An 18584-nucleotide genomic window follows, 5' to 3' on the forward strand; every position below is an offset into this window, starting at 1 on the left:
AGCCATGCCGCGACTGGCTGGAATGAAGAAACATCATTGAAAAAGAATTCTGGATGGTAGGTATGATGGTGTGTATGCACACAACCTCCTTCCATTCATTTGATTGATTTGGAAGGCCGTGTAGTAGAACGTTGTGATAAAGTTGTCTCGTGATTTGAAGCGAACAGTCTTCGGATGGCTTTCGGTATTGTCCCCCCCTTGTGAGGTTGCCTGGCAGCAGGCAGGCCTTGCTTGACTCGTGGGCAGGTATTAATTGACAGGTAGCATCGGATTCGCACCTCGACTCTTGAGGGTTCCATTGTTCTCGTCTGTTCCATGAGTCCAAATCGGCCAAGGAACATTTGATTGCGGGGTATGGGATAAAGTGTCTCCTCTCATAAACATATGTTGCAGCTTCATTCCACTCGATATTCTCGATGTCCTTGGCCGAAAAGGTACCAGGTTGCGCCAGCGTGATCGCAACGGGATGGGGGCCCTAAAGGAACCATCCGGCTGGGGTTTGGTGGGTTTGGTGGGTTAGTGCGATGGGAATGGCGCAGATTGGGTTCAATAATCGCCAACCAGGAAGTGGTTAGTCGCTCCGCATCCTCATCCATCCCGTTGTCTTGGTCAGTATTCACAGCGGCCTTTACCGGTCTTGGCAGGTCGTTGTTTTGTTCGTAATGATTTCATCAGTTCCCCAACCTGTCCCCAATCCCAGCAACCAAGACTCTGGATCTCTCTCTTTGCGATTGAGGGATTTTCACTCTGCTTTCTCCATGGCCCAGGTTGCCAGGGCTCTTGCTGAGTGAGGCCTTAGCTGCGCTGCAAGCGATTGGCATCACACCTTGGCGTTAACACGGCTGGAGGGAGAGGAGTGTACATGATTCATCATTTTTCACCTAAGTGAGGTGAAATGAAATGAGGTCCCGCTGATCCAAATCATATGCAGCATTGTCAGCAGTCGGTGAAGGGGCGGCTGTGCCATGCCATGCCAGGTCCTCCCATGCCACCCAGGCTACACAATGTTGTGTTGCATTCTCAAATGCAACGCGCGCGTCCTGGACCTGTATGCCATGTAGCGCGAATCTCGTGCGAGTACAGAGAGGTATGTATGACAGAATCATGGAACTGATTGCACCCGTCCAACCCAACCCAACTCTAAATGAACCCGTCTACCAGATCCGGGCCCTCATCCGATGCGGTCCCTTGATCCTGATCCCGAAAAACCCCAAAATGTGCTGTCTTGATATGCCAATCTCGCTTTTTCCAATTGCGCATTTGGGGAAAGTTTTATTTCCTTTGGGGTACTCTGGCATTGCATGGCAGACATTCCCCCAACCCCTTGCTTGGGTAGGTTCGTCAGTGGGAGCTAACCCAAACTCCAGTGCCACCCCCGCTAAACTCCCCCGCATGACCCCAACCGTGGACGGCTCAGAAGGGCACGATTCCGAATGGCAGAGTAAGTACATGTATTTAGGTAGCGCAATCCATCCCCCGAACTTGATCCGGCGAGAGGAGCAGCTCTCCATTTTACTGTTCTCCATCCGAACGGACCGGCCAGTGTACAATTACCAAGCAGCCAAGCGGAATAATACTGGAGTCGGCCCTTTTTCTCCTCGTCTTTTCACCATCCCGGAGTGTGCGGGCTCTGTATACGTACGTCTCTCAGCCGATTCCGACGGCATGTGGTGAGGTTGTTAGCCGAGGGTGGTTCCTTTTGTCTCTCGTCCACGTTCTCGGCAATACGGAACAGGCAGGACTTTAATTCTTCCCTCAAATGATCTGCTTCTTGTTGCCAAAGAGGAGAAAAGAAAGTGAAGCTGATACGGACGAATGTTAGGAGGTTCCTGCTTTCATTGGTAATACCCTTGATGGCGATTTAGAGGACCTCCGGGCCATATTCCGCTGCCTCTCGAGGCCTGCTTTCCACGTCACGGGATATCATGGCACTCGCGCCGCCGTAAACATGTTCTTCCCAACCCAGTTCAGCAACTACTCTCCGAGCTTGATCCACGTCGCCGAGAGTCTCCGAAACGTCACATCTGGCGGCATATTAACTTCAGTCCCGCCAGTCATATGGGTTGAACAACGCTATGGTTCGATGGTCATCGTGCCGGTATAGACATTTTCTTTAAATTGCATGGCCCCAAGTTTGGGCACATGGTCCAACTTGATCTCCAACAAGCCCCTGGTCGCGTTCGCTTGAGGTTACAAGAGAGGTGAGATCATCAGCAACAGCCAGAAGAGCAAGACAGCAACGAAAATGGTAGCCTAGGTGGCAATCGTCGAGTCAATCCCAGCAACCCTGCTGGCGGAGGTGAGGGAGCTGCACTAGCGGTCACAATATCAACCACCGCCCTCACAACTTTGGTAGTACTGGACACTGGAGTCTCCGGCTAACAAGAGAGGAGCTGCTCCAGGAGATTGTACCAAGAAATGGACAGGCACTGGACATAGATCCCTGTTAAAAACCAGGACAGAGGTGTTTACGATGAAGAGGACTGACAGAGGCTTCGCATGATGGACAGTTTACAGCAGTGTCTGCTAATGTTCCCAACGAATGGGGCTGATTTGTTTCTTGGTATAACTGGACGGGACTGCCTACTCTCTGGATGAATATTGAGACGGCTGGTGCCCCTGCAAAGACGATATGTTCCAGCGTCTTCCGTCAGGCCCATGGGCATTGCAAAGTTCTTCCTTGCAAAAATATGGGGAAATGTCAAAACTATGTTGATCTATACATGTCTTCGACATGTAGGTACCCCTGTAGAGTCAATCATGCCTTCCCATATATGCGTATCCGTCTACCGCCTGCGCGCTCGTCCTCCTCACTCATTGCTCCCAGAATCGGTCAAGACGGCACAATAGCCTGTCAATGGCGTGACCGGCAGTATTGAACACTGATGTCGGTAGCATCTTTGTGCTGGGAACCATGTACATATCGGCTTCGGTGACGAATTAGGACCGTGGTGGCCATGGTCTGTGAATGGAGGCTCGACCCGTTAAACAGTATTGGTGATGTCGGACGTCGTCGAGGCCTTGTCGCCGCCTTTCCATGGCCCGACCTGAGACGCGTGCATTCGTCGAAGGACAACGGCGTAGGCTTGCTGCGTCTTGACGATATGCAGCAGTGCCGCCTGCTGTTCCCGGCAAAAGGGCATGCTGGCGATGTGTTCCTCGGTCAGGTTCAACACTTTCCACTGGTGCGCATAGTTCCCCAACCCGCTCAGCTCGTTTGCGATGATTTGGACGTCCGTCCTCTCCCGAAGTTGGGTTTCCTCCGGCCAGTAGAGTGTGCTGATCTTGTTTGTATGATAGAGGCAGATGAGAGAGGTGACGAAGCTAAAGGTGGGCAAAGCTTCGGGGAAATAGATCCATAGGATACCCGTCACCAAGGGAGCCAACAAGAGCCATACAACCGAAGCCCGCCTGACACGAGTGGTGGGAGCCTGCATGATGGCGCGGGACTCTGGAGACAAAGCCAATGTAGCCATCCATGGTACCGCGGGCGGAATAAGACACCACGGCTTGTAGTCTAGTATGGTGACTAGCATGGTGAAGAAAAGCTCCCAGTGAGAGAAATGAACAATGCTGGTATGAGACGGGAACTATTGGTGAGGCTTGTCGATTAGTTGAGGGGTTGGGCGATTGAAAGGATGAAGGAGGTAAATTTTGCTTGAAATGATTTGTGAAATAAATCAAAGATGAGTACTTATAGGGCCACCACAGCCACTTCAAAATTGAACGGATGCGTTCTGTTTAAACTTTTGTACCTACTTGGATCACAGTCGGCGCGTTGGTTGGGGACATCCCTCGGTGTTGATAGGACAACGCTGACACAGCGCATCACGCGAAGGATCATGGCTACATGAGGCAGAAGATCTGGACAAGGCCAATGAAATAAACTGCGTCACTTGCCAGATGAAATCATGTTATGGGCAAGGACGCAGGCACAGTTGGAGCGCTGAAATAGCGCTCCCCAATAGCGCTCCCCCTCGGGCATACTTATCGCGAATCAGACCAGCTCCCTCAGCAGAAACAAAAAATCCGAAAGACCGATTTACTCAAACGCAACATTAAAGTGAATGGCAGTCATTTATTAAACAGTGTAAGCCATAATTGCAAGAGTGACACCATAGTAAAAGATGATTGGTGTCTGTCGAATTTGTTGTTGATGGGACAAGATATGGTATTATTATGAATCAAAGTCGACCAGAAAAGAAAGGGAGAAAGAAGTTGGTTTCCCAGACAGCAAAAGAAAGAATACGTGATTCCTCGGGCGCTGACTATATATTTGTGCCTTCCTTTGTAACTGGAAGGCGCTGTGAGGTTTTTGATGAAGCTGTTGCTCTCTCTGGCCACACATGGTGCCTGCGTGCAGTTGGATGTTAAGGGCTCCTTCCCCCCTATTATTTCTGGTATTTGCACAGCCGAAATACATCCCCAGATCTCGATGCTTGTCGAGGGCAAGAGCACTGCTTGGCCCGACTCTCGCGCAAAGCTCATAGGGGGACAAGCTCCGGGAGTTGTAAACAAGTATTTTTGCTATATTATTTAATAACTTTATTATTATTATCGGCCCGAATCTTTATACTCGCACTTTTTTATTATTAGTACTACAGTAGTTCTACCAAATATCGTTGAACTATTTCTAGTAAATAGGGAAGCCGATCGTCTGAAAGTCGGGCGAAAACCTATTTTGGTTATCCGAGAGTCGCGGACGATCACGATAATATGTTGCAAAGATTGGCAATCCGTTTCTTTTTGAAGTTTCTCTAATTACGTGTCAAATGCCTCAACGACATGCACTACGGGCTATGCCATTCTGGTGACATACATACAATCGGCCATATACAGCTCATCTCGCATGCTGCCGGAATGATTATGGTCGCCATGCCCCTTTGGAGGTATACCGTAGCCACTCTTTGTCATGCATGAAAGGAGCCGGTCGGCAAAGGTCATATACGTATATCTTAAAATGATGCATATTGAGCGCCTAATCTCAAACTAACTAATGGTACAAATAAAGAATCTATCTAAGAGAGATCTTTGCAGAGCTGCTTCAACGAGATGTTCTTGTCGAAGTCGACAGCGGGCTGGCCGGGGCAGAGGCTCTCCAGCACAACGCGGTGAGCACGCTCAAAGCCGGCAGAGGTGTCCATGAAGTCCGCCCGGTCGAACTCGAGGTCGGCAACGTGGTGGGCCAGCAGGGCCAGGCGGTGGTACTCCAGCCCGTTGAAGGGGTTGTTGCTGTCGCGGACGGAGTCCTTGGCCCGGCGCGACAGCTCGTACTGGGGGGCACATGACGATCCAGACCCGGCGGTTGGTGCTGCTGACCTCCAGGAGCAGGTTGAAGGACGTGAGGAGGCCGCTGATGGGGCCGGCTCCGCGGCTCGACAGCTTGCGGAGATGCAGCTCGCCGAGGTCGTAGACGTATGCGGGAGGCTTCCACCGCCGCTCCCACTCGGTGTACCGGACCAGGTCCTCTTGCAGCATCACGCGCGCGTCGATCTTCATCTTCAGGATGCGGAGCTGGCTGAGGTCCGCGTTGCGCAAGACGTTGGCCTGGTCATGGCCGCCGGGTCGGGCGCTGGCACTACCTTGGTCCAGCTGTCGCACACCATAGCCAGTGTGCAGTACGTAGTCGAGCTTGTAGAGGGGAACTTTGTATCGCCGAACATGATGCATTTTCGGGCGATCTTGGTGTTGTCGAGCTTGACAAGCTGGACCAGGTGGTTCACGTCGTTGAACTTGACTCGTTGCAGGAGCGTGTGATAGCCCTTGTTGGTCAAGACCTGGTACGGCAAGAACTGCTCCTTGGACAGCAGGGGGACAGCCGCCGGGACGAAGTTGGCCGGGACAAGAGGGGCTGCAGGAGAGGGACCACCAGGACCGCCACCGCCAGCGGCAGGAACAGCGGGGAGAGCCAGCGTCGTCGAGTTCGCAGCGGGGCCCGCAGCGCCGGCGGCCACAGCGGGGGTGGAGGTGGAAGGTCGGCGAGGTCTCAGTTCCCAGGTGTTGGCATTGGCATTGGCTCCGCCACCGCCACCGCGGCTGCCGCTGCCGCTGCTTTGTTCAGTTCTGTTCGGGCGTCCGGATTCTGTTCGGTTCGCCCGTCCGTGTTCAATCCCATCTGGGCCTCCGGATTCCGTTCGGTTCGCCTGTTCGTGTTCGATTCCGTCTGCACGTCCGACTCCGTTTCCGTTTCCCGGGTGGGCCTGGGCTGGGACACTATCGTTCGCACAGTAATCCGCCAGGTAGGCATTGAATCCGCGGAGACATTGGTTGAACTTCTCATTCACCTCGGCTTTGATGTTGATGCTTTGCTCTTTGTTCGCTCCGTTCTGCGCTGTCTTGATCTTCTTGTCGATCTTCTTGTCCAGCTCCTTAACGGTGGCATCAAAAGTGTTCGCTCTTCTCTCCAGTCGGTTCAGTCGCGGATTGTATCCGTTGACCTGGTCAATTAGCTCGCCCTTGGCTTCCTCGAGCTTCTCATCCATCTGCTTCGTGAAGGCGACCATGGAGGTGGTGACGTCGTTCTTGATGGCACCGTGCTTGACGGCCATCTCCTCACGCATGTCCTCGGGTACTCTCATGAGGCCCTGAATCAGTTCATGATTGCGGTCGGCAATTACGGTGAAGGCGTCCAGTTCGACTGCCAAGGCATTGTTGTCATTGTCAGGGCGCCGATCGGCGACAGCAGGATTCGGGTCGGCGACATTAGGGCGTTGCTCGGCGACATTTCCATTGTTCTCAATGGGCGCCTCGGGGATGTTTCTCAGGGCATTGTTATTGCCGTGGTCTGAGTCGCCAAGATCGATGAAAGCAGGCTCAGGTTTGATCTCTCTGACAGAGGATTCCCCGTCGCTGTCCTCTCGCTTGCGCTTGCGATCGAAGTTGCTCATGATGACGGTGTCTTAGTGTGACTATTGAGTGAAACGTTAGTAACGTGGCACTACATCCATGAATGTTTCCCGCGATAATGACGTTGGGGCGTTTCAATGTCTTCCGAAAAGGGGGTCAACGCATAAAAAAGGGGCCAGTGGTGGACGAACTCCTCGACCTGATGGGGAGTATGAAAACGGGTAGAAACCAACCTTGACTAGAGTCAAATGAATACTCAATCGCCAGCCGCTCCCAGGGTAATGCTACCAATGGCTAACGTACTTGGTATGCCTGATCACTCAGTTGTGGTTCGTTGAGGGAGATGAGATTTTGGGAAGCTCGTGGGTCAATGGCGAAGATGCAAATAGCCTGGGCTAGGGACAGAATTGAATGTATCGCCGAGCCTATGGGCCAATAAGGGTAAGAATATGGTGAAAGGATAAGGAAGGGAATGTGTGTTGCCTAGAGAAAAGAAATCATGAGTAAGTTCCTTTGAGTTGCGGATTTGGTGGTTATGATGATGGAGGAGGTGCTCAAGCCATAAGACTCATATCATCTTAGAGAGTATAGATAAAACCTAAAGGGGTATGTCGAACGAAGAAGAGTGACAAGGGGAAAGGAAGGCACGGTCGGAATCTCTTACTAGATCAAGAATCTGGTCCGACGTGCCGTGTTTGCTAATAGGGAATGGACATTCCTCTCCAGGGGTGATATTTCAAGCGCCCCTGGCGAAGGAAGAATGTTGGATTCTCAGGGATGTGGTGGTCGGAGAGAACTCAGGTGACAACAGTAGGGTGTATCGGCGAACATACCTTGAAGGAATAATGAGGTCAAACTGGAAAACGCGCGATGATGGTATTCCAGTATAAGAGATATGTAGTTGTGAGATCAAGTACTGAACCTAAGTGCTAAGGTACGATGATGGTGTTCCAGTAGTAGAAGATGCATGTAGTTGTGAAGTCGAGGACCGATTTCAAGTGCGAAGGTGCGAGGTCGAAGTGGTCATTGCCGAAACCACAAATAGGAAGGAACGAAGGGATATCAGACGATTTTGATGCCACTTGGATTTTCTCGACTTGTCGGCAGCCAAACACCGATTTTTCAAAACTCGATCGCCGAATAAATTCAAATCGCCGAGCAATTCAATAAAGATCGAAGGTTAAGGAGATCGAAGGCTCGAAGGGATCAGCAACCTGAGGGAATCGACGACTTAAGGGGATCGACGACTCAAGGGGACCGACGACTCGAAGGGATAGAAGACTTGAGGGGATCGACGACGTGAGAGAATCGACGACTTGATGGGATCGAAGAATCGAAAAAGATAGATAGTCGTGTGATGCTGGGTGAAAGCCGCGAAGGAACAATCACCAATGTTGGCTTGGATATGGAATCTTGGGGATGTTTTGTCGGTCGCGGCTGGCTGTGGATGGACGAAACGTCGGTGAATACAATGATCACTGAGTACAGTCAAAGCCCTGAGCTTTGTGACTTGAAGTTGCTGAAAGGTCAAAGGTCGGAAAAGAAAAGAGTGAGAGACTGCTTGGCAGTGGTTGGACCGAATACCAGCTACTGGGGCTGGTGAAGGTTCGCAAGAAGCTGTGAAATATCTGTCGGTGTAGAAATATTTTTGCTGGATCGCAGGCAAGTGAGTACACGCAAGAGAAGTCAAAGCCGAGGGCCAGGGCTGCTGTTGCACGAAGTTGGTCGAAAGAGACCAGAACTTGTAGGAACCAAGTTGCTGGATGTGCGGTGGAAGGCTTGGTTGTAGATGCCGAGGAGAACTTGGAAGGGACTGCAATTATTTTGTCGGTCCTAGGTTCTGGTCATTGAATGGTAGGTATGTCGGAGATTCTGGTCAATAAATAGCAAGTATGTCAGCGAGTAGAAGGAAACAGTTGTGGAAGGAACGTTGAGGAGATATCGTCAAGGTAGTCGGCGGTTTTTTTCTCAATTCCTACTCCGTAGTGACGGCACGACAGCGACTGCGTACAGTGGATGGATCGCAGCCTCCCTACCATTCAAGAAGTTATGACGCGTGGCTCATTCATGAAATCAAATTTGAGAGTGGCTAGGCGGGCAAACCCAGGCGTCTTAGTAGTTTGTCAGTATTTTGTTGGAAGAAAAGAGGAGCATGTGGGAAAGGGACAAATATAGCACTCAAGCCCAAATCCTTCTGTGCCATAATGGTTGCGCCTTGCCAGGCCGTACCCCTGCCCTTAACTAATAACAGTACTACATGTAGGAGTCCTCCTGGAATGGTTCGAAATCTAACACAGAGGCACAATACGTCGAGAACGAGATTTATCTGGCCAAACGTCGATTCAGCGCCGCAGTTTCATTATCGGACGGGCTAAGAACTAACCTCACTCAGCGGTGAGCATTATGAATCTGTATCTCCGCCGGTTCCTCCTCGTTTGTCATGAAAACCCTCAATCCGTCTTGTTCACTTTGGCCTCGAATTCCTCAAAGAGACCCATGGGGGTATGGAGGCGGCATCCGCCTCTGATGGCAGTGTTCCGCATCAGCTCCGGCATATTCTCAATAGGGGCGCAGTCTCGGCCCCTGTGGTACCAGTCCTCCGCCCGAGCCGCCAACTTAGCCAGGTCAAAGTCAACGGGAATAGTTCCCCAGACGTTGTCCCACTCTTTGAACCCCAAAAAGGTGAACAGGTCGTCATCGCGGTCCCACTTTCGCTGTTTCTTGAGATGGACGCCGTCCTCGACGCCTCGGTACCGGTGTACCATCCACAGCGCTCGTTCGTTGAACGGGGTCTCGACATCCATGACCATGTGGCAGCCGATGTGGCGGGCCTCGTCGATTTCGAATTTTCCGTCTGAGCCGGGACGCCAGGTTTCCACCTTGATCTCACCGATTTCGATGACGAACCGGGGGATGGTGGGAGTCTGGTCCGAGGATCTTCTCTTGCTGGATCGGGCCTTCTTCATGGGAAGATTCGGGACTTCAAGCTCCATAACCATCGACTCGAAGAGCTGCTTGGGTTTGTCGAGGTCAATGTCGGCGTTGCTTTCAGCTTTGTCGTCCGAGGGTCGATAGCTGGAACCGAGGTGGGTTTTGGCATTGTGATCCATCACCACAAAGTAGCGGTTGACGAAGCCCTCCTTCTGCTTCTTACCGGGCTTTTCGGCCTCAACGGTGTGCTCGTACAGGATCAGTTCCTGATAGTCGTAATGCTTGCGTACTGCGTGGGCGAAGAAGAGGTCTTGGACATCGGTGAAATCGGTGTTGACCAGCAACTCTAGGTAGCTCTGGCCACTCTGTCGAGGCATGCCCTTGGGCAGTTGAATGGTATCATCATCATCATCCATCTTGGCTGTTGGAATGAGACTTGCTTGACAAGATAATGGTTCGGAAGAGGTATGGGAAGTGGGATAGATGGAGGGTGGAAAAAGGCTTTGGTGGAGTGAAATACCCAAGTTGTTCAGAAAGAAAATATTGGTGCTGGCATTTGAAGGCAAGTGGTTGTCGCGTGAACAATACCTTCACCTAGGCATCACCACGGGTAGCTGCGTGGGCAGCTTTCTGCTACTGCCAATGGATCACAGACAACAGCACCAACTTCCTAAAATGCTTTGTATATGGAACATTCACTTCTGAAATATGAAAACTCCCAGGGTAAGGGTTGGTTGGTATTGTTTTTGCGCACGATTTACTCACTTGCTCTTCTACTCAAGGATCGTGGTTTGATCTTTGCGACCGGGTCATCCACCTAGCAATTGTTAGAGACGGCCAGTTGGCAAACGATCTGGTTCTTTAGAGCTTTATTGCTCTTGCATTGATTTTTTTTATTCAAGCTTCGCCATGAGGATACCAATATTCGCCTTAAGTATGTGCTGGATATTGAAGGCTGTAAGACTTCTTTTGTTTGAGGCGTGTGTCTCGCAATCCGACCAGCAGACGCGTCTAGGCTGCCAGTTAATTGAAGCACCGCGGCCATACATCCACAACCCCACCTGCCCGCTCGCTCGCTACATGACAGAGACCCAGCAACTGCTCCAACTAGACGCGCAACCAAAACAGGCAATAGGAAATGGCTTTCTCACATATAAAGACGAATTGCGACTGCGCATCCAGTCAGTCAGAAGAGTTTGTCGAGAAGTGGGAGGCATTGTTCCCATGCTGAGAGACAACTCGAGCTTACTGCGATGAGTGCACGCGTGGCTTGAATTCCCCGCCCCATTTCAATCAGCGCCAAGCCTTCGTAAGATCCTGAAGACAACATATCATATTTCATCCATCTCTGAAATTGCATCTAGCTGTTTCCCAGAGCTCTGATCTGATACCCCATGGATTGAAGGGAAAATTACCAAATCGTCAAAATGGCCCAACTACCCAACGAAATCTACCGCCAAATCCTCTCACCGCTCGATCTGGAAACACTCCAAGCCTGCAGATTAGCTGGCAGGTCCATCAACCAGGCTGCAACAGAACTGCTTTTCCGCCATGTGACCCTGAGGGTAGAGCTTGCGCCGCCTCAATCTGCGATATCGAGTCTCAGATTCATTCAGATCGCGACCGCGCCCCATTTGCGGCCCCTGGTGCGGGAGGTGGCCATCAAGACCATCGTGCCCTCCGTGGCCTTCTCGGTTGGGGCACTCCATGCCGCCGCTTCGAACGAGTCACAGCGTATATTACCGAAGCCCTTTCTGCATGCTCTACCCTTCTTGAGGGTTTTCTCCGGCCTGAAAAGTCTCGAGATCGGCTTCTCCGGAACAAAGACGTCGCAGGGCGCTGGACCAGGCTTACTAGTCCACGAATGCGGACCCTTTGCCAGCCTCGTCCTAGAAACCTGTCTCCGATGCCTGACGGGAGTGTGGTCCCCCGGTCGCCAAGCCTGGCTTCAGAATCAGTTTCTTCAAGCCATCCAGGCAACCGACAGCCCGCTGAGTACCAACTGGCCCCCTTTGGTTACAAATTTTTGCGCGGAGCGGATGGAAGCAACATCCTTGAAGATTGCCGACCTCCCTGTGTCTCTAGACGTTGCCGTGACGGATATGCTTTTGTCTTGCAAGAGCCTGACCAACCTGCAACTCCGGCTCGCGAGTTCCGCCTGGGAATCGTTCCACAACCTCCCACGCCAGCTCGGAGACCGGTTTGACTACTTCCAAAACCTCCCCAAGGTCTGGCTCCCCCTCCCATAGCGCAGAACTTGCGTGTTCTCTCGTTATCCTATGACGACTACTGGGGGTGGACGCCCAAAATGGATTTCAGAACGGTAAATCCAGGCGTTGGGTTTCCCAACCTGAGGGTGCTGTCGCTAGGATGCTATGTGTTTAGCTACAAGTGGCAGGTCGACTGGATCGAGTCCCTGGGGCATCAGAATGGACGAGGAGGTCTCGAGGAGCTCTACTTGAAAGACTGTCCCATCATGTGGGAAGCGAGAGTGCACTCGGCCCTGGATGATTCCATCACAGAACTCCAGACAGCAAACGGCGAGGTTATTCAGATATCAAACGAAGGCTACCCCACCAACCAGTCGTTGCAACTCCCCGATGACCTTTCCGGCCTGATCGAGGTCTCTTTCCCGCTGCGATGGAGCGGCGTCCTGGACCACTGGGCTAACAGCACCCTATCTTCCACCCTCAAGACCTTCGTCATGGGCTCGGAGCCCTGGGGGAGAGGGCCTCTGCGAGGAGTGGCAACAATTGCCCGCGGCCACGCCGGGGTTGTTGCAATACGTGCATTTCAATATCGGTCTCGACCCGGAGCCCTGGATCGAACAGGACGATAGGCGGAGCTTGGTTATGGAGGCTGACGGCATGAATAAGTACATGGAAGCTCGGAAAGCGGACAATGACTCTTACGACAATTTCATGGATATTTTGAGACGCAGAAAGCAGTCCGACATTGACGGATCTGACGATGTACAAAACCGATAACGCGGAGCAAAACTAACGCTGATGATCAGGGTAGTCGGCGCGGAGGCAGTTATTGGTCTATAGAGGGTTGTTTTCAAGTCATTTTCATGAAACAGTTGGTGTCCTGAAGTTGAAAGTCGCTTTGTGCTGGCAGGACAGAACTGAGTATGCCATATAATTGGGTGGACTTCGGCAGTTGCATCGGGTGTAACCCCTATCCTACCAGGCAACCTTGACCAATGCAACAACCTCGGATGTCTGCATATAAAGGAAAGAAAAACGCCGATGCAAGTAAGACGTTTCTAGATGAAAATCGCACCATCTATCTTCCCATCTGACAGCCGACAGTTCACATACAACGCAAGGTACACCGCCCCAGTCGCATACCAACGGCATGTCGTCAATCTCGCGCAGAACCAACAAAATAGATTGCCCATTTCTATTTTTGTGTGCATGTATGTGTGTGTGGGGTGGCGTTGGGGACGTTGGATGCGACATACCACATCACACACACACCAATCTACATATGTACATACGTGACCTGCATGGAAGGCATGGAACGCACTAGAGCGTATTCGACAGGAGCCGTTGGTTGCCACCCCTGTCTGGTTCTTGTTCCCCCTTGCACACCGATTTGGGGTAGGCCGCGGGTTGGCCGCGATATCAGCCGGGGGCACAGCAGCAGCCAAGCAGACAGCGCGGCCTGTGTTACCACACTATTCGACGCAACGTTGAACTGGCTTTCTTGCTTGCCTTTGTTTGCAAACACTTACATACGCCACAGCGTGGCATTTTTTATGCCAAGGACGTCTGGATCCTTGTAGACAGACAGGCTTTTCGGTTTCGTGTGGTGGTAGTAAAGATCATCCGTAAAGATCATCCCTCATTCCCAGACCGAACAGGTAAGCATCTCGTAAGCAGTGACCAAGGGAGTTACGAGAGGCAATCGAGGAAGACAATATAGCAAACTACTGAGTATTTGCGGCTTTGCAGATAAACCGACAAAGCCAAATGCTACTGGTATATTATCACCTTAACAAGCTGGTCCTCATGTGCCGGCAACCAGCGACTGATAGGAAACAAAGGGGCACCGTGCGTGCCACACGACATGGTCGACCCCCTGATGCACCGAGCTAAAAGAAAACAACAACAAGACGCTGAACAACAACCCCCAATCCCGCCGCAACCGATACCGCGCTATAGCTCGGACCTCTTCGGGTAGTCGACGTGCTCCTCGATAGTGGTGGTGTGCTGGTGCTCGGCCGTCTGCAGCTGCTTCTCGGTGGCCGCCACGACCTGCTTGTTGAGCTCGTCGGGTTCGAATACTGCAGGAAAAATAGCCAAAAGGTCAGTCATTTGTGTCTTATATTGTAGGAACTTCACCACGGCCAGGATAGGGGTAAAACGAATTTCAGTTGGTACTTACGGAAAGTGAGTTCTTCCAGAGTGCGGTTGTACGTCTCGGGGTAGAAGAGGAACTGGAAAATGAACTCGAAGGCGATCCAACCACAATAAGCAGCGAGGAACTTCCAGTCGATGGCATCCAGAGCGAGGGGATTGACGTTGGTAGAGAAAAAGCCTCCGGCCTTTCCGAAGACCTGTTCGATACCGATGCCGCGACTCCGAATAGCGTACGGGAACAGCTCGACGAGGTAGGCTAGGCGGGAGGAAGTATTGTATCAGCAGACAGAACTAGAACGTACGTCCCAAACGGGACAATTCTGGGAGGTGGACAGAAAGGGGATGACTCACTGTAAGTTAAAGCATTGTTGCCCAAGTTGTAGCACGGCGAATAGGCGAAGTAGAAAAACAACGCCGAGATGGACGCCGCACCGTTAGTCTCGCCCCGATCCTTGGCCGAGCGCAGGACCTTGAAGGAGACGGTCATGGCCGAAAAGACCAGCAGCATCGACGTCGACGACGCCATGAAGGCCCACCGGCGGCGGAAGCGGGTCACGACGAGCGCGAGGGCCGTCGCGTTGAGGAGGGCCCAGCACTGGTTGGCGATGTTGATGCGCGTCTTGACGGCGTTCTCGGTGAAGTTCATCATCTCGAACATGAGGTTCTGGTAGTAGGACAGGAGCGTGTTGCCGGACATCTGGGTGAAGAGGCCGAGGAAGACACTGATGAAGACGCGGCGCCGGTTGCCGGCCGTGGACCACATGACGGCCCATGTCTGCTTGGAGTTCTCCATTTCCAGCTTGATGGTGGACTTGATCTGGGCCATCTCGGCTTGCACCAGGAGCGAGCTGGCGTCTCCTTCGGCATGGTACTTGGTAAGGATGGCAAAGGCCTCGTCGTCTTTGTCTTTGCTGACGAGGTATCGAGGGCTCTCAGGCAGGAGACTGTGGTTCTATTAGCGTCGGCGTTGCATAACAGCAAGAGAAAAGAGAAGACAGCGCAAAGGGTTGGGTGCGTACAAGACAGTGCAGATCTGCATGACCGACGGGACGATCTGCAAGAGCGAGGGCAGTCGCCAACTCCAGTCACCCTTGATCTCGACGGTGCCGATGGCGATGGCAGCCGCCATGATGGATCCAATGAAGTAGGATGAGTTGAACAGCGAGGTCATCACAGCTCTCTCCTTCGGGTGGCTCAGTTCGCCAATCAGGGCGGATCCTGAAATGATGGCGAACAGAATGCCCACTCCGAGAATCATACGAGAGACAATGTACATGCCAACTGTGAAGATATTTCGTTAGCTCGGATCAGCGTGGTCGTAGTTGAGTATGATATGCCTACCATGCTGGGAGAACCCTTGCAGGACGGCGCCGACAATCATGATGATCGACCCCGCCATGATACCCCATCGCCGGCCGAATCTCTGGTTGAACCAAGGCGCGATCGGAACAGCCAGAATGGAGCCCAGCTGGTAACAAGAGGAGATGAAACCGAGCATGGCGGGCTCGATGCCAGCCTTGCCTGTCTTTGAACTGATGTACCCATTGCCGAAATCTGTTTCCGAGCTTGTTAGCCCTTACTTTTCGCGGAGGGATGTCCCGTCACCTACATTTGTTGAAGTCGTCGGAGAATTGCAGAGTACCAATCAGTTGGGAGTCGAAACCAGAAGTCATCTCGACGCCCATACAGCAGCAAAAGAGCCATAGGTACATGAGTCGCAGATTGGGCTTCTTGTACCAGGGGGTAGTGTCCTCCTGCAGAAGCCGGGTGACGACGGGGTCACCGGCGTGTCCGGTCTTGATGACACCCATCTTGTCGGTGCGGATTGGTGCTGGCTGATTCAAATGATGACTTCCTTTGAAGACGACCGGTGAGGCCAAAGAGAGAGAGAGTCTCAATAGATCTCAGAGAGGAGCGACCGACGGAGCTGAACGACTGGGGAGGTGGGAGATCTGGATGAGACCCAACGCGGGCGGAAGCGTTGCATTATGAAGGTCTGGCACGCGATGGGGAGATTGGCCGTCGTCCAATCCCCGGCCAAGACAGGGCCTGGTCACTATCGGACCGCGTGCCCATCCTGTTGTCTGAGAGGCCAAGCCGAACTGCAGGCAGCAGGGGAAGCGAGGTAGGATGCTACACACCCGACCCGAGTCATGGTGGTGTATTCCAATGAGATGGTTGATATTATCCGGGGTAGAGTGGGGACCGATCCAATGGCATGGCTGGTATTATCCGGGGTAAGTTGTTGTTAGCAGGGGGCCAGCGACAGGGCAGGAGACGAGACGATTGGGATATGCATACGACATGCCATGCCCGACGACATGCGGGCCAAGGTGAGCTATTGGAGCCACGGCGGGGTATCGGTTGCCCAGCCCGGCTTTCTGGATCCTCCCCAACACGTTGCTGACCTGGGGCCTCAAACGGCCTGACGGTTGCCGAGCCCGTCAAACGGTTTGCAGGTTTCAAAAACCTGGACCGGGAAATTGGACGTTTGGCCAACAACGAATTGAAATTTGATTTCGCCTCGGGTCTTCCGACATGGAAGTTCCTTACGCCGTGTCCGAGGCCATCCATACCTGGCATCGTCTGAACTCCCCGACCGATCCTGTCAATCAGCTCTGGACCGAAGATCAGCATCCTATCCACCTTCCCGACTTGACCACACAGATTCACACCCGACCAGATGGTAAGCGCTCATGATTGGTTCAGTGCCAATCAATGGCGGTCGCGGCATTTTATTGGAGCAGAGCGACACGCCCTTCTCATCAGTCTTGTCAGGCCATCAAGCTCTGGCGACTACTTGGCTGCCTCTGCCAATGCGTTTGCCAAGGGCACAAGAAAAACCAAGACGGATAAAATCGACTCGGCGCCGGCCAAACCCCGCAATGAAAGGGAAGTTTCCCGTCTTACTTTTTCTGCGAGTTCGAAAGTGAGCGCTAGCTCTGGCAGCTGAACTCCAGGGCACCCAAAATCAGGGCCAGGGCTCGCGGCTAGCTCAAGAGTTCCCAAAGGAACAAGCTCTATTGGCGTATGTTCGGTGGCATTGGGGCGCCGGTAGGACGACGCGAAACATGCATCTAGAATATCTGTTCTGGCCCTGCATGTCAGCTGGTCATCTTTTCATCATCTCACAAGACCAAAGACGGGCTAGAGCTGGAGTCCTTGGCAGTCAGCTATTCGATGTAGCTGACAATCCAGTTTAACCGGTCCTCATCCAGCCGACTGGGCGTATCTTTCAGGTTGGTCAAATGTAGCTGACGGTATGAAATTCCATGACTTTGGGTGGCGAGTTGCTTGCCGATTTTGATCGACTGCGATGAGAAATCAGGCTTCCTGTGTTGATCTGGAACGCATCTGATGCAAAGGTCCCAAAAGCAAATATTGAATCCTTTCTCTTGGGACCCTAAGCGAACGAATCAGACAATGCATTACCCATCCACATTGCTGAAGATGCAAGCGGTGCATCTCCCATGGTTCGCTCGCCTTTCCGTGTGTGGGTATCTAATATCGAAGGTGCATCTGGGCAAGCTGGAATGTGACCTCGGATGCAATGGCCTTCGGCGGAAGACACATAACATGCGCGCCGTACCACAGGTCTAGAGGACCCGAGTCTAAGGCCAACTTACTTGGAGAGCATGTGCAGCGTGCCGGCATCCGGCCTTGAATTCTCGTTGGCGTAGCGGTATGGCGGGACGGTGGGATCTGAGACCGTTGCTCGGCCGAATTCATTTTGGGTGTATTGAAGAGAGGAGTCTTGGTTACCCAAGTGTGTCGTATTTCGGGTTGTCTAAACATTCTGTCACACGAAAATATAAAACTCAGTTGTTGAACCGATGGGAGCGTGAAAAGGCGCAACTTTGATTTGGCCATGGCTAGCATATACGGCGGCATACTTTTCGAATATATTTCGAATGGCAAATTTCGGTGGTACAATCGATGTGATACGTACCTCCTAAGCTAGCTTATGCTCGCTCTTTGGAAGGTGGTCGGGTGTATGCCATGCCAGTAGTTGATTCGACATTAACAGTTGTACCAACTTCCAACCCCCTTTTCGACCCTGAGTGACGTCTAATATAATGGTAAAAATAGGGCGCAAGGTAACCTAGATGAGGCAGACATTCTTCCTAATCGCTTTGACGTTCGTACTCACCAACAATAGTTGAGTGCCGTTTTAGCGAGCCACCAAGCATCCGAAATCCCTCTCCCCAAGAGGGAAATAACTCACTGCTAATAGCAGATGAACATCGTCGATTGACATGAATTTCGTACCTCTGAACGCTTTCGAAAGAACAATCAAGACCATCTTATGATATTCTTTCTGGGATATTCACGCAAAGTAATATTATCTTCTAATATCAGACTCATTGCTGAAGGGGCTGGCTATGGCAACGTGGTCCTAGAAGATTATAGACCTAAAGGAATATTCTAGCAATGTTTTAC

The 18584-nt window shown here is 52.1% G+C and overlaps 7 protein-coding genes across 7 annotated transcripts; 3 read left to right on the plus strand and 4 right to left on the minus strand.

The window, feature by feature from the left end:
• Window positions 1–2984: 2984 nt before the first annotated feature.
• Window positions 2985–3536, minus strand: PG997_002084 (uncharacterized protein; the record flags this gene model as incomplete). Its single annotated transcript, XM_066806399.1, has 1 exon — window positions 2985–3536. One exon carries the CDS (start codon window positions 3534–3536, stop codon window positions 2985–2987), a length of 552 nt encoding a protein of 183 aa, XP_066673695.1.
• Window positions 3537–5018: 1482 nt separating this feature from the next.
• Window positions 5019–6887, minus strand: PG997_002085 (uncharacterized protein; the record flags this gene model as incomplete). The annotated part of the gene is given in 3 exon segments (XM_066806400.1): window positions 5019–5273; window positions 5299–5592; window positions 5604–6887. 3 exon segments carry the CDS (start codon window positions 6885–6887, stop codon window positions 5019–5021), a joined length of 1833 nt encoding a protein of 610 aa, XP_066673696.1.
• Window positions 6888–9296: 2409 nt separating this feature from the next.
• On the minus strand, window positions 9297–10193 carry PG997_002086 (uncharacterized protein; the record flags this gene model as incomplete). Its single annotated transcript, XM_066806401.1, has 1 exon — window positions 9297–10193. The coding sequence occupies one exon, from the start codon at window positions 10191–10193 to the stop codon at window positions 9297–9299; it is 897 nt and encodes a 298-aa protein (XP_066673697.1).
• A 1011-nt stretch (window positions 10194–11204) lies between these two features.
• PG997_002087 (f-box domain protein) lies at window positions 11205–12026 on the plus strand (the record flags this gene model as incomplete). Its single annotated transcript, XM_066806402.1, has 1 exon — window positions 11205–12026. One exon carries the CDS (start codon window positions 11205–11207, stop codon window positions 12024–12026), a length of 822 nt encoding a protein of 273 aa, XP_066673698.1.
• Window positions 12027–12085: 59 nt separating this feature from the next.
• On the plus strand, window positions 12086–12616 carry PG997_002088 (uncharacterized protein; the record flags this gene model as incomplete). The annotated part of the gene is made up of 1 exon (XM_066806403.1): window positions 12086–12616. One exon carries the CDS (start codon window positions 12086–12088, stop codon window positions 12614–12616), a length of 531 nt encoding a protein of 176 aa, XP_066673699.1.
• A 1324-nt stretch (window positions 12617–13940) lies between these two features.
• Window positions 13941–15955, minus strand: PG997_002089 (uncharacterized protein; the record flags this gene model as incomplete). The annotated part of the gene is made up of 6 exons (XM_066806404.1): window positions 13941–14068; window positions 14170–14400; window positions 14496–15088; window positions 15164–15425; window positions 15486–15698; window positions 15754–15955. 6 exons carry the CDS (start codon window positions 15953–15955, stop codon window positions 13941–13943), a joined length of 1629 nt encoding a protein of 542 aa, XP_066673700.1.
• Window positions 15956–16682: 727 nt separating this feature from the next.
• On the plus strand, window positions 16683–17097 carry PG997_002090 (uncharacterized protein; the record flags this gene model as incomplete). The annotated part of the gene is made up of 2 exons (XM_066806405.1): window positions 16683–16830; window positions 16892–17097. The coding sequence occupies 2 exons, from the start codon at window positions 16683–16685 to the stop codon at window positions 17095–17097; spliced, it is 354 nt and encodes a 117-aa protein (XP_066673701.1).
• Window positions 17098–18584: the final 1487 nt, after the last annotated feature.

This window comes from Apiospora hydei (assembly GCF_038363865.1).
Source record: "Apiospora hydei strain CBS 114990 chromosome Unknown utg000003l_segment0_segment0, whole genome shotgun sequence".
NCBI classification, from domain to species: domain Eukaryota; kingdom Fungi; phylum Ascomycota; class Sordariomycetes; order Amphisphaeriales; family Apiosporaceae; genus Apiospora; species Apiospora hydei.